This window comes from Cotesia glomerata, unplaced genomic scaffold (genome assembly GCF_020080835.1).
Source record: "Cotesia glomerata isolate CgM1 unplaced genomic scaffold, MPM_Cglom_v2.3 scaffold_17, whole genome shotgun sequence".
Classification (NCBI taxonomy): Eukaryota; Metazoa; Arthropoda; class Insecta; order Hymenoptera; family Braconidae; genus Cotesia; species Cotesia glomerata.
This window is the reverse complement of record NW_025402108.1, coordinates 116,336-130,811: the sequence shown is the minus strand read 5'-3', so window position 1 is coordinate 130,811 and position 14,476 is coordinate 116,336. Positions and strand designations below refer to the sequence as shown.

At 34.7% G+C, this 14,476-nt stretch overlaps 2 protein-coding genes across 2 annotated transcripts; one reads left to right on the top strand and one right to left on the bottom strand.

The window, feature by feature from the left end:
- Positions 1-2,153: 2,153 nt before the first annotated feature.
- On the bottom strand, positions 2,154-3,947 carry LOC123273947 (DNA repair and recombination protein RAD52-like). The gene is made up of 4 exons (XM_044741435.1): positions 3,815-3,947; positions 2,741-2,815; positions 2,444-2,592; positions 2,154-2,337 (listed from the first exon to the last, which is right to left on the bottom strand). Exons 2-4 carry the CDS (start codon positions 2,790-2,792, stop codon positions 2,185-2,187), a joined length of 354 nt encoding a protein of 117 aa, XP_044597370.1. The 5' UTR covers positions 2,793-2,815; positions 3,815-3,947; the 3' UTR covers positions 2,154-2,184.
- A 150-nt stretch (positions 3,948-4,097) lies between these two features.
- LOC123273934 lies at positions 4,098-12,046 on the top strand. Its single transcript, XM_044741419.1, has 3 exons — positions 4,098-6,689; positions 6,818-8,716; positions 11,888-12,046. The coding sequence occupies exons 1-3, from the start codon at positions 4,098-4,100 to the stop codon at positions 12,044-12,046; spliced, it is 4,650 nt and encodes a 1,549-aa protein (XP_044597354.1).
- The last annotated feature ends 2,430 nt before the right edge of the window (positions 12,047-14,476 follow it).

Sequence of the window (14,476 nt, the reverse complement as noted above, 5' to 3'; positions counted from 1 at the left end):
ATGGACACTGGAGCCGAAGGTGACGGTGAATCAGTCGCGGAAGACAGAAGCAGAACTAGCAGCAAGTCAACTAAGAGAAAAGATCGATCTTCTCCCGACCCAACGATCAGCCAAGTTGTGAAGAAAAAGGACCTGAAACCAAGCCCTCCGAATAACACGGCAGTGCAGAACGCCGGAAAAAAAGAGGTGACTGAATGGCAGAAGGTCCAATCCAAGAAGGAGAAGAAGGAGCAAGCGAGAGAGCGGTAACCAAAACAACCGGTGAACAAATTGTAACAGGGTAAATTACCCTTAATCGATAAGTCGCCAGAGATCGATAACTTTTCGACTAGAATTTGAGCGCATCGATCTTCGGGCCTAGAGAGAGAGCAGGAGGGGGTATTTTTGGGGTCGTTATATAGACGAGCCATGCGTGGTGTCCGGAGAAGTAGTGAAGTGCTGAAACCAGTGACATCGCCAACCAAAGCAGCTAGGAAGGAAGCCAAATTCCAGAGTAGAGTTTTCTTCAGTATTAAGATTATTAAGGTATTGGAATTTTGTCCTTTTGTTGAGCCTTGGGGTTTATACCCGGCTCACTGGTCGATCTACTTCTTAATTTTGATTTAATAAGTGGTAATTCAATTTGTTAATAATAATTAATTATTTTAATCAATTTAATTTGTCAGCTTGTGAACAATTCCTCCTGGGGATTTTACACCCGAGGAATGTTCTAGACCTCCTGGGTTTAGGTCGTGAGTATCTAAATTGTTAATTCAGCTGGTTAATAATTACTAACATCCTAGATGGGCTACATTAAAATTCAGTTTTATTATTTAATTAATTTCTGAACATCGAGAAATAGTTCAATCAGCAACTCACGACTTGGTCAAAAGTTGGTACCCGAGGTCGAGCTTAGTACGCTGTAACGAACAACGGAGTCCATTTTGAGCGCGCAAATTCCTTGAGAATTTTGTGACGCAGTAAATTTACAATATTAACAACTGGACTATTATTATAAATTATAACAATTGAATTATCATTTATTAATATTATTTGTTACAAAAAAGTATTATTTATTTAATATAAAGTATTGAGAATTGGCTACTGAACTTCGATGCAATTGAGATCGAATTAACCGTGGATAATTTTTCGTGAATTTATTTTATATTGAGACAAATTGTTTTATTAATCTATATATATATAAGAGATTTCCACCTATAAAGTCACTCATCACGATATCTCTGGAACCATTAGAGCTAAAGACTTGAAATTTGGTAGGAATATTCTTTTCACCGAGTAGAGGTCAGCTAAGAACGGATTTTACGAAATTCCACCCCCAAGAGGGGTTGCGGGGGTGTTAATTGAAAAAAATTCACATTTGAAAAATACAGCTCTTATAGGTATTAAACTTAGTCAGGATATTCTTTTTGGCATGTTTGAATTTACTAAGAACTAATTTTATGATATTCCACCCCCAGAAGGGAATGCGGGGGCGTTGAAAATTAAAAAAAAATTTTTATCTTCCAATCTATAGCTTTTAGAACTCTGAAACTTGACCAAAAAATTTTTTTTAGCATCTTTGAGTTTACTAACAACTAATTTTATGATATTTCACCCCTAGAGGGAGTGCGGGGGCGTTAAAAATTAAAAAAATTGTTTTTTCCAATCTATAGCTTTTGAAACTCTGGAACTTGGCCAGAATATTTCTTTTGGCATGTTTGAATTTACTAAGAACTAATTTTATGATATTAAACCCTAAGGGGGTTGTGCGGGGGCGTTAAAAATATTAAAAATTTGTATCTTCCAATCTATTGCTTTAAGAACTTTAAAACTTGGCCAAAATATTTTTTTTGGCATGTTTGAGTTTATCAAGAATTAATTTTATGATATTCAACTCCAAGAGGGTTGTGCGAGGGCGTTAAAAATTAAAAAAAAAATGTGTATTCCAATCTATAGCTTTTAGAACTCTGAAACTAGGCTGGAATAGAGTTCGGGAATAATGCCCTTAGAAAAAATGCATGGTGTAAAATAAAAATAAAAAAAAAGTCAAAATATTTAATTAATAGCTGCAATAGATCAAAACTTGAAACGATTTTTTATTTCGTCCTGTTAAACAACCAAGAATAAATACTTATAAATTTATACGTTAGTGTTTTTTTTAATAAAAGGTAAATTTTAATTTTGACTTTAAAATAATATGACTAATTAATTTTTTACAATATTTTTATTATTCCATTCGGCTTTTAACTGTTGCTGCTTGACCATTCTTTGCACCTTTTCATTACTCAGCTTCTCCATTATCTTCATAAATTCCCAAAAAAACGTAAAGGCGTCATACAAGGCTCGATGGAAAGATTTCTGTCATAAAATAAAAAAAAAAAGATTAAGTTATTAAACTGAATTATAAATAATACTGTAAATAATAATGTAAAAAATACATGTAAATAATATTGTAAATAATTACATTTCGTGCTTCATCATAAGCTGCGCCAATTGATTCGCTACGAGATTCTTTGAATGACATAGCTTCATGAGTCCGCCCATCTCTCAAGAAAATCTTTACAACGGTTGTACAACCAACAATGTATGTTCCATTGACTTCTTCAACGTAGTCTGTGATAAAACAAAAAATTATTTAATATAATTTTCAATTATTGATTTTTAAAGCAATTTCTTTTTAATTTAACTAAGAACTTTTTCTTATTCAAATTTTTTAATTAAAAATTATCTGAGAAGTGTATACATTTTAATTTTGACTTACCAATTATCTGCTTCTTGAGTTCGTGCGACCAATTATCATTCGTAAAAGCCATGTCTCCATGTATAATTAATGTTTCTAAATTTAAATTATCAAGATTCATTATTTTTTTAATTTTTATCGTTGTGTAATGATTTATAGATTAAATATTTATTTTTATTGATTTTGTTGATTTAATATTTATTTTTGATATATAATTATGTTTTTTATTTATATTTCTATTTTATTTATTTATTTTTGAAATAGCCTTGAAGTTATCTCCAAAACAAATGAATTATTTAACTTCATTAATATTTTTTTAATGTGTCAAAGTTTTAAAGAGAAAACAGATAGCTGTCAAACGAATTATTTTCTAAAAGTGATTTAATTGATAGTTAAAGTGAAATTAATTAATATTATCATGTGAAATGATCATTTACTAAAATTGATTAAAATTGTTCAGTGAAATTATCATCACGAATAATTTAGTGACTTTAATCAACATCTGGACTATCGATACATCATGTGAAATGATCATCGAATGATAAGTTTTTCATTAATTAATATTTTCTTGAATATTTAAATATTTTCATTGCTGCTTGGGATTTTCCAGAAATTAATTTATTATCATAAATAAAAAAAAAAAAAATTTATTAGTTGATATAGCGTTCATCCAATTTTTATTTGAATATAATAATTAGATAATACTAAACTCATTGATCAAAGGTCATTTCTTGAAAGGTTTTTAATATTTAGTAAGTTATTATTTGATTTGATTAATATTATTTTATTTATGATGATATTTTAATTTGAATGAATTATTCTGTTATAATCATTTAAAATTTTCCAGTTGCATGAATTTTCTTTCGGTATTTAATCGATTATTAATTCATTGATTGATATTATTTTGTTTATTATAATACTTTATTTTGAATTAATTATTCTGTTATCATTCAATTCTTACTAATTGTATTACATTATTTACTTTTCACAATCTCTTCATCATATTTAATAGGTTATTATTGATTGATTGATATTATTTGGATAATGATCATAATTTAGTTTAAATTAATTATTCTATTAATATTTTATACTTACCGGTTACATATCATAATTTACTTTTCACAATTTCTTTTACCCATACAAATTTTTACTGCACACTAATGGAATCGAGCATTTCTTTCGAAATTATTGAAATTCCCGGCGACGGCGCGTGTCTTTTTTCTTCATTATCGTTTTATTGTATAACACAGTGTCCTTTAGTGATCAAATAAGAAGTGAAATTGTGCTTTACGTGTTTAAAAACTGGCAGAGATTCCAATGCTTTACCAATCAGTTAAATGGAGAACCTTATAGTAATAAACATTCGTACTTTGATGACATGTCGAGGCCCAACACGTATGGAACTCTTTGTGAAATCAAAGCGGCGGCAGAATTATTTACATATGAGTTTCAAGTGTACCAACATGGTCATCTAATAGTTGCGTTTGGAGAAGCAACAAATGGAATTAAAAGATTAAGGTTTACTGGGAATTTTAATAAAGGTCACTTTGACGTTTTACTTCCATTGACTGAACCCATCAATAACGGTGTTTCTCAATCGGAAAGTATTGATAACGTTCAAGCATCTTTCACTCAACCATCACTTTCATCAAGGAGAGGACAAAAACGGCGAAAAAGATTTTCAGGTACAATTAGGTCTAAACAACTTAGAAAAGCTGCTTCAAAATATGCGGTAAATCATAAAGAAGTTCAGAGAAAGGCTGTTAAAAAATACAAAAAAAATCATCCTGAGATCCAAAAAAAAGCAGTTCAAACGTATGTTAATAATCATCCTGAAGTTATTAATAAAGCTCAAAAAGATTATCAGACTAGAAATCCGCATGTTAATAAAGCAGCTACAGCTAAATACCATGAAAAAACAACAAGGACTAAATTATTGCCCTGGACTTCTAAGTGTTTATCTGGTTTTAAATACAATTGTCAAATTGATTATTCCAATGACAAAATTGTCAATCTTGGTCCCCGTTCTCCTTGCCAATGGTGTAATGCTTTGAAATGGAAAGATGAGACTCAAGGAATGTGCTGCAGTAGTGGTAAAGTTCAACTTTCTAAGCTTGGCCTCCATCCTGAACCTTTACACAGCTTATTGACTCATCAGGATCCATTGTCAGAACATTTTCTAAAAAATACCCGTAAGTATAATGGATGTTTCCAAATGACATCTTTTGGAGCCAAAGAGGTAAGAGAAGGAAATTTTATGCCAACTTTCAAAGTTCAAGGGCAGGTTTATCACAGAATAGGCAGCTTGATGTCTGAACCTAACCAAAAGCCTTCTTTTCTTCAAATATACTTTGTTGGTGATGAATGTCATGAAAGAGACATCCGTTGTGGAATTTATCCTGGCGTTTATCCGGAATTAGTTCATCAATTGCAGAAGTTGTTATATCAGCATAACAAATATCTTAAGGATTTTAAGGCTGCAATAGATTCAATTCCTAAAGATCAAAAAGACTTCAAAGTAATAATTAATGCTGACAGAAAACCGGCTGGAGAACATAAGGGCCGTTTTAATGCTCCTCAGGCAAAAGAAGTTGCAGTTCTCATTGTCGGACAGGATTTCGAAAAAAGAGACATTGTTCTTCACAGTAGAGACAATAAGTTGATGCGAATTAGTGAAACACACCGCTCATATGATGCTTTACAATATCCTTTGATGTTCTGTTATGGAGAAGATGGCTATCACATCAATATATCTAAGCGTGACGAGACGACTAAACTGCCTCTCGATAAGACAGTATCTGCTTCAGAATTTTACAGCTTTAGGATTATGGAGCGTGAGAATGAAGTGTGCTATTTATTGCGATTCCGCAATCTTTTAAATCAATTTTTAGTTGACATGTACGCAAAAATTGAGACTGAAAGACTTAACTATATTCGTAACAACCAAAAAAAACTGAGAAGTGAGGAATACGTTCACTTGAAAGATGCTTTGTCAAAAAATGATGAACAATTATCAACAATGGGAAAAATGGTTGTGTTGCCTTCTTCTTTTACTGGAGGACCCCGTTACATGCATGAGCGAACTCAAGATGCAATGACCTATGTACGTCATTATGGACGGCCAGATTTATTTATAACATTCACCTGCAATCCTAAGTGGCCGGAAATAACGCAGCTTTTGAGTGAAGGTCAACAGTCTTATGATAGACATGACATCGTAGCGAGGGTTTTCAATGTGAAAGTGAAACATATGATAAAACTTCTTACAGTAGGTCGTATCTTTGGTGACACTAGGTGTCACATGTACACCATAGAATGGCAAAAACGTGGACTCCCTCATGTTCATATTCTATTATGGTTAGAAGAGAAAATGAGACCAGAGTCTATTGACCAAATTATCTGCGCTGAGTTACCTGATCCAGACATAAATCCAGATCTTTATCAAATTATCAAGACAACCATGGTTCACGGTCCATGTGGATCTTTCAACTTAAAATCACCCTGTATGGTTGATGGTAAGTGCACAAAAGGCGACCCAAAGGAATTTTTAAAAGAAACTCAAACAGGAGATGACGGATATCCCAAGTATCGTAGACGATCACCAGCAGACGGAGGAAAAACTTTCAAACTTAACGGAGTTGAAATCGACAACCGATGGATAGTGCCGTACAATCCCGTTCTATCCCATACCTTCGGGACTCATGTTAATGTTGAGAGTTGTAACTCCGTAAAAGCCATAAAATACATCTGTAATTATTTAAATAAAGGATCTGACCAAGCATCGTTTACCGTTCAGGATTTTGATGAGGTGACGAAGTACCAGGCGGGACGTTACATCAGTAGCTCTGAAGCAGTCTGGCGAATATTTCGTTTTCCTATTCATGACAGGTTTCCTTCGGTGATGCATCTTGCTGTACATCTTGAAAATGGTCAAAGAATTTATTTTACTGAGCAAGATGTGATTGACAAAGTAATTAATCCAAAAAAAACAACACTAATGGCTTTTTTTGAGCTTTGCCAAGTTGATGACTTTGCAAAAACTCTTTTGTATGTTGAAGTTCCAGCTTATTACGTATGGAAAAATAACCGCTTTGATAGAAGAAAAAAGATAAGGTTGTTTCAGGTTATTTAGGAGTCAAGAGAGATCAAGTTTTAGGTAGAGTTTATACCGTGCATCCCGGAAATACTGAATGTTATCACCTGCGTCTTCTCCTACATGAGATTCGAGGTCCTACATCATTTTCTGCTTTGAAAACTGTTGATGGAGTGATTCATCCAACATTTCAAGCAGCATGTAGAGCACTTGGTCTTCTAGAAGATGACGCTAATTGGTATCGCACTCTGGATGAAGCTTGCATCTCTGATTCGCCCTACAAGATCCGTGAGCTGTTTGCCATTATGTTAGTTTTTTGTCATGTTGACGACCCATCGAAATTATGGGAGAAATATCGAGATTATTTTTCAGAAGATATTATTAGAGAGGTAGAACGAGACGGTGGAAATGTTGAGCTGTTACTTGACGTTATTTACAACAAATGTCTCATACTACTTGAAGATATTGTTATATCAATGTCTGGAAAAACACTTCTTCAGTTCGGCCTCCACTCTCCAACCCGAGATGAAAGGTTTATTGTCACTAATCGTCAATATTTGCGTGAATTGGCTTACGACACCGTCTATTTAACTAAAGTTGTAGCTGAAAATGTTCCTAAATTAAATCTAGAACAGAGAAAAGTTTACAATGAAATTTTAAATTCGATTATATCTGATTCTGGGCAGTTGTATTTTCTTGATGCTCCAGGTGGTACTGGAAAAACGTTTTTAATCAATTTACTGCTTGCGAAAATCAGGAGTGAAAAAAACATCGCTATAGCCGTTGCTTCTTCAGGAATTGCTGCGACTTTGATAGACGGAGGTAAAACAGCTCACTCTGCCTTTAAATTACCTCTCAATTTAGGTTATTCTGAGTCTCCACTTTGTAACATCTCTAAACAGAGTGATATGGCTCATGTGCTGCGAGAAACAAAAATTATTATCTGGGACGAATGCACTATGGCTCACAAAAATGGTATTGAAGCTCTAAACAGATTGCTCAAAGATATTAGAGGTTGCGACCGAATTATGGGAGGAGTAATTGTTCTCTTGGCCGGTGATTTTAGACAAACTTTGCCTGTTGTGCCACGAGGAACACGTGCAGATGAAGTTAAAGCCTGTATTAAGTCATCAATTTTATGGCCTTCGGTCAAAGTTTTATCTTTGACTATCAATATGCGTGTTCATCTTCAGCCAAATTCGAAAGCAGAAGAGTTTTCAAAAATACTGATTGATATAGGTGATGGCCAAATTCCGGAAGAAGACGGAAGAATAAACGTGTCCTATATTAATTGTGAAACTGTCCCAGATTTAATCACCTTGACTGACAAAATATACCCGAATATTGACAAAGCTGGCGATAATTGTAGTTCATGGTTAAAGGAGAGAGCCATCCTCACACCAACCAATGAACAAGTCAATTGTATTAACAACTTTTTGCTGGAGAAACTGCCAACTGAGCAAGTAAGATATGAATCGGTGGACAAAGTACTGGAGGATGAAGAAGCTGTCCACTATCCTGTTGAATTCTTACACACACTCAATCCACCAGGGATACCACCTCATGTTCTTCAACTCAAGATTGGCACTCCAATAATGTTGCTCCGCAATTTAAATCCGCCAAAATTATGTAATGGTACCAGGCTTCAAGTCAAGGTCTTACACAAAAATGTCATTGAAGCCATGATTTTCACCGGAAAATATGAAGGAGAAACTGTATTCATTCCAAGGATCCCTCTGATTCCATCAGATTACCACTTCGAATTTAAACGTCTGCAATTTCCTGTCAAAGTTTGTTATGCCATGACGATTAACAAGGCACAAGGGCAGAGTTTAAAGATGACTGGTATTGATTTAAGAAATGACTGTTTCTCTCATGGCCAACTATACGTGGCATGCTCAAGAGTAAGTTCACCTGACAGCTTGGTCATTCTTCAACCAATAGGAAAAACGAAGAATGTTGTATATAAAGAAGTTTTAAGTATTTAATTTTCTATTTTTGACTATATTAATAATTTCTTTAAATTAGATCGATAGAATCAGAAAATAAACAGTAATCCAATCAATAAATATTAAAATTTAAAAAAATTTTTGGATCTACCGCTAGAATGGTTTTTAATTCAATTATTTTAAATATTTTATCTATATAATAATTTCTTTTTACTGTTACAAAAGAAATGTTTATCAAGCTTTCAATTTTGTTTAGTGTTAATTGATTAGATACATTTATAGATTGAAAACGAATAGATATAATAAATAATATATTTTAATAGTTTTCAGGTTTATTGTAAAGCTAAAACTATGAACAATGTGTTTTTTGGATTTTAATTTACGTTTCTAATATACAAAATTAGTGATCAAAAAAATTTTAAAACTATGAAAATAATAACAGTATAAAAATAAGAACAATGATAAAATAGAAAATGATAGCAATATGGTAAAAAGTTCATAGTTTTAAATTTATAACCATTGTTCTTTTAGAATTAGTTAATAAAAAAGATATAAGTTAAATTACTGTCTTTTTATTTAGCACGACAGAGTATTGATGCTTAGGTTTAAGTTGTTTATATCCAATCTATATTTATATAGATTTGATATGTGTAACAAATTCTAAACTTGATGGCATTGACACTCACGTCGATCCATGGTGTAGGCCTACTGGGAATCCCGCCATGTAAAATAATGGGAAAGCATCGTACGACACAGTACCTCCATGGTGATGTGGAAAGCTGTGTTATTTATTATTTTAACTCATATAAATCGATAAGACCCTAAGTAGTTAAGGGTGTCTTAATTTCGTAAAATCCGTTCATGATAAATAATTAGGCAGCTAGATAACATAATTTAATATTTCTTTCACTTGGCATGTATTTTATGCCACGCGAAGCGGGCGGGTAACGGCTAGTTATTTATAAATCGAAAAATTCCACGTGGTCATTTATATATTGAACTATGGAAGACTAAAATTATTATTGGAGGTATTTATAAAAACTATTTATCAGTGTGGATTACGTCCGAGTAAAAATTTAGTTAATTTTATAAAGAATGTTCTTCGAAAGAATTTAAGTTAATGCGCAGAGTTAAGCTCGTGTTAAATTTGGAATAAAAGAAGCGTCGGTTTTAAGCCGAAAATTTTAAGAAGTAAATTTATTAATCGTGAGGATAATTCATGAGTTTTATTGTAAGCTAATGACTGAATAATTTTAGTAAGAATTGAACGTTGACTTTTTTGGAGTAATTTTGTAATCCGGAAATAAAAGTAAAGTAGAGTCAGTTGTGTGTGTGAGCGGGATATGTGTGTGGAGACGCGTGGGTAATGTGTGTGTGAGATAGTACCGCTCAAGAGGCACGTTGAGCACGCTTGAGTCCATCTGACTCCGGGGCGGGAAATCCTAGAAGCCGTTGTATAGACGCCAAGTGGGGTACAACGGTAGTAAGTTAGAAGCCGTGGTATAGACGCCAAGTGGGGTACCACGGTAGTAAGATAGAAACTGCGGTATAGACGCTCAATAAGAGGGTACCGTCAGGATTAAGAATTTTGATAGAAGCCGTTGTATAGACGCCAAGTGGGGTACAGCGGCAGTAAGTTAGAAACTGCGGTATAGACGCTCCATAAGAGGGTACCGTCAGGATTAAGAATTTTGATAGAGCGTGCGGGTCCAGTGGACAGCGCGACTTAGTTAGAAACTGCAGTATAGACGCTCCATATGAGGGTACTGTAAGATTAAGAATTTTTGTTAGTTTTAAGAAGTCCTGGTCAGCCGTTAGTTAGGCTGTAGTCTTAAGTTGTTAATTGTAAGTGCAAGTGCACAGTTGTTAATTTTGTTGTTAAATAAATACCGGTCATTTTTGTTAAATAAAAATTTATTTCTTTCAGATCACCTTCCTCCACTCTCTCTCCCTGTAGATTATACGCTCAGCTCTGGTTTCCGGTTCCAGGAACCGAGATACAAAATCCTGGTGGCGCCCTTGTTAATCTTAGAGTCATTTGTTAATATATTGTTGTTAGTTAAATTTAATCAGGGGCTAAAAGTGCGGGAAGTAAAACACCCGTTACACTGGCGCCCAACGTGGGGCGCCAATTGTAATTAAAAAAAAAAAAAAAACACCCGCTACAAAATCTCGGCCGGAGCCTAAGCGGAAAAAACCGCGAAAATTCACCAAACCAGATGCCTTAATTATTCGACCCGTTGAGAAGGCAAAATATGCCGAGATACTGCGTCGGATTAAAAAAGATGTCCCACCAGATCAGACCCGTGACGTCGTTGACAAGGTTCAAAAGACGAATGATGGGAATATGCTCATTACGCTTTCCAGAAAAACCGCAGACAAAGGACAAGCTTTGCTGAAGACCATCAAGAGCATCCTTAAAGAAGAAGCGCAAGTCATCTGTAAAGGCCCAGAGGAACAGCTTGAAATCCGGGACATTGACGACGAAACAACTAAAGACGATGTCCGGAAGGCCTTACAAGAGGCAGCTGGAAATGACTACGAAATACCTGAAGATGTCATTAAAATTCGTCCAGCCTACAGAGGTACTCAAACTGCTTCGGTACGATTGCCAGCAGTAATAGTGCAGAAGATACTCGGAAAGACAGGCAAAATAAGGATTGGGTGGGTAAATTGCCGTGTCAGAGCAGTTAAGACACCACTACGATGCGTGTAACGTGGCTGGTCTCGACTGTTCGTAGAGTGAAATAAATTTTGTATTCGAAAATAAATTATCTAAATTTATATTTAATAATTAACTACGAACTGGGCCGAAAAGACACGCTCGTTACACCCGGAGTGTAACCAACTCGAAGCCGTAGCTTATAAGAGTCGATGCTGCTCCAGATGCCTGTAGCTTTAGATTTTACGGTGGATCAAGCCGATAGCTTTCAAAGCTACAAATAGCTAAATTGATTTAATTCGCGTAAAGAATATGGTCCAGGGCAAATCGTGGGTGGCGATACTCGTTGAAAAGTGGGTTCAGCTCCGATACAAAACCAACCTCTACCGCGTACTGCTCCGCTGATCGCTTAGTTGGGAAAATAGAGCTAAATGGTCGTCAAATACAAATATTAAAAAATACAGCTCAAAGTAAGTTCAATACCGCGTCCAATTCTTACCAATATACCACCTGACTTACAACAGGTACTACTACCACTTCGGTGTGCTTTAACGTTGTCCAGCGGTGGTAGATTCCTCGTGGCTGCAGCTGGGCCGGTTACTGATTCAGGAACAGACGATTGAATCGAGATGACCGACAAACCAGGATCTTCCTCGAACAATGAAACGACGCTTTCCTCAACAAAATGGCTGACTACTCGAGACCTCTTGAGTGCACGACATGCCAAGCAAATTTATCTTGTATATGCGTCGTATTATTTAATTAATGTACGACATACTCCTTGTTAACTAATAATCAGAGTCGTATTGTACAAATATAGTTTAAAATGCCGTTATTATTTAATAGACGGTGTAAATTAATAAAATACCGAACATCACGTTGTAACACGGTGAAATAATTACTTATATTTTAATAAATATATCAATTACAGAAGTATACATTATGGGGGTTGAACAAAGACTGCCTGCACGCGGCTTCCGCGTACATTAATTAACATTGAGTAGTGGGGATACGCTCTAGCGCCACTCTCAACGATTTTCGTACTATTAACAGTTATCATCTAATTTATAATCTGACTTACATGTTATCAGCAAACGTTTGGTATCAGGTGGTAAATTGGCGTTTACCCAGTGTGAGCCAACTGGCCACGTTGCAGTCCCCTCGGCTTGAGGTGGCTGCACCTTTAGTTGTGGCTAGCTCAATATCCATTTAGAGCAACGGATCAATGCACCTGAAACAAATTTTTGAGCTGCTATCTATAATCCTAAACGGAATTAATTTTTGCTGTTCATTTACCAATCTTTAATTTTATTTGACAACTGTCAATTACAAATTTGGTTATACCTTTTTATAACATTGAATGAATAATAATAAGTTGAAATATCAATTATGAAACATGTATTACCTTATTCTAGAAACAAAAAATATTTTTTATAGCATCTTGGTTCTATTTAATAATTAAATAATAAGTTTACTTATATGATAATTATCATTTTAAATAACGATGTTGTTTCCAACGTTAGCCTAATTTTAAATAGAGCTTTGGTTCATGGAGGTCACTTCCTCTTGATACATGTAATGCGAAATATAATAACAAGAGTTACAATATTTTTTAACTTTAAACACTCGTAACATGAAAAATATAAAAGAACATAATTTGGATAAGTGAACGTACATAAATTATTCGAGTACAAATATAATAAATATCATGAACTTTAAATGAATCTGATAATAAAACTTCTTAACTTCTAGTAAAAAAAATATCAAAACAGGACTAAATATACTACTGCGTTTTACTTAAGGAACGCGATTTTTGTAATAACTAATCACTCTAAATGAATATTAATAATAAGACTTGTTAATTACTCGTAGATCGCTTCCTTTAAGTTAACTATCACGCTCGATGTCTGGGTTCTACATTTAAGGAAGATATTGGGTGCTTCCCAGGTTGCTCTTGGCCTTGCCTACACGCGTCAAGCAGCGTCCACATCTTGAATCATACATTGGATGTGGGGTCTTGCAAGCGAAGCAGTGGTTCCACATCCATTCAACTGTCTTGCGGTCTCGGAAAGTGCACTTGATCTATTGAGTGTCGGTTTAGCTGACCTGTTGGGTGCGGATACCCTTTCTGGCTCGGAAATCTCTAAATTTAAGATAGTTTCAAGATCGTCGATGACTGCCACGTCAGTTCGTGCCTGCGAAATGACAGTGACCGGCTCTTCCGAGGTGGTGTCACTACATTCTAGCTCAGATAGTTCGTCCTGTCGCTTGGCATTTTCAATTTTTAGTTTTTCATCGTGATCCACGTATTGCCAGTGGATATAGCTTGGTCTTAGCTCGCTCTTGATTCGCCGCATAGGTGAGGCCGATGCTTTCGGATCAGTAACTCCTGTTGACTCGTTGTTGTCCATCTTCACTGTGTCAATTATTGCTTTATTAATTCTATTCAATCTACGAGGAATTTTTAAAGTAAAAATATGAAAATTTCCCATGCTTTCACCACTCTCATTCACCAACTCAACCATTGAAGCAGAAATATAAGATTTTATAAAGAAAGGCCCTCTCATATAAGGTAATAGTTTAGAAGAGATACCATCAATAGCTCTGCTTAGTTTTCTATTTCTAATATAAACTTCTGTGCCTAACGGGAGGTCAACGGGTGGTTTCGGTGGATCTAATGCTCGTCTACGCTCTTGGATTTATTCATACATTTTTCTACGTAATGTCTCATTTCATCAATATACTTCAGCATATCCTCCCTAGATTTAGAATCATCAACAGCTTTTACATCAAGTTTGTCTCTATATTGGTCTAGATAAATCGGGTCCCTACCAAAATTAAGATAAGCGGGACTAACGTTTAAAGAACTATGAATCGATGTATTATACGCGTACTTTAATTCAAAAAGATATTGATCCCAAATATTTTGTTTTTTAACTAAATAAGATCTAATCATAATTTTAAGATTTCTGTTTACTCTTTCTACTGGGTTAGACTGAGGGTGGTATGTTGGAGTTAATTCATGATTGATCTTTCGATCGTTACAGAACTCG

What these genes read in the sequence shown, in the direction of transcription:
- LOC123273947 (XM_044741435.1), bottom strand. Translation starts at nt 2,792, where the DNA reads ATGGCTTTTACGAATGATAATTGGTCGCACGAACTCAAGAAGCAGATA. An exon ending in ACTCAAGAAGCAGATAATTG is followed by an intron (nt 2,593 to 2,740) that starts GTAAGTCAAAAT and finishes GTTTTATCACAG; the next exon opens with ACTACGTTGAAGAAGTCAAT. An exon ending in CTTATGATGAAGCACGAAAT is followed by an intron (nt 2,338 to 2,443) that starts GTAATTATTTAC and finishes ATTTTATGACAG; the next exon opens with AAATCTTTCCATCGAGCCTT.
- LOC123273934 (XM_044741419.1), top strand. Translation starts at nt 4,098, where the DNA reads ATGTCGAGGCCCAACACGTATGGAACTCTTTGTGAAATCAAAGCGGCG. An exon ending in AGCAAGATGTGATTGACAAA is followed by an intron (nt 6,690 to 6,817) that starts GTAATTAATCCA and finishes CCGCTTTGATAG; the next exon opens with AAGAAAAAAGATAAGGTTGT. An exon ending in TATACGTGGCATGCTCAAGA is followed by an intron (nt 8,717 to 11,887) that starts GTAAGTTCACCT and finishes TAAAAAATACAG; the next exon opens with CTCAAAGTAAGTTCAATACC.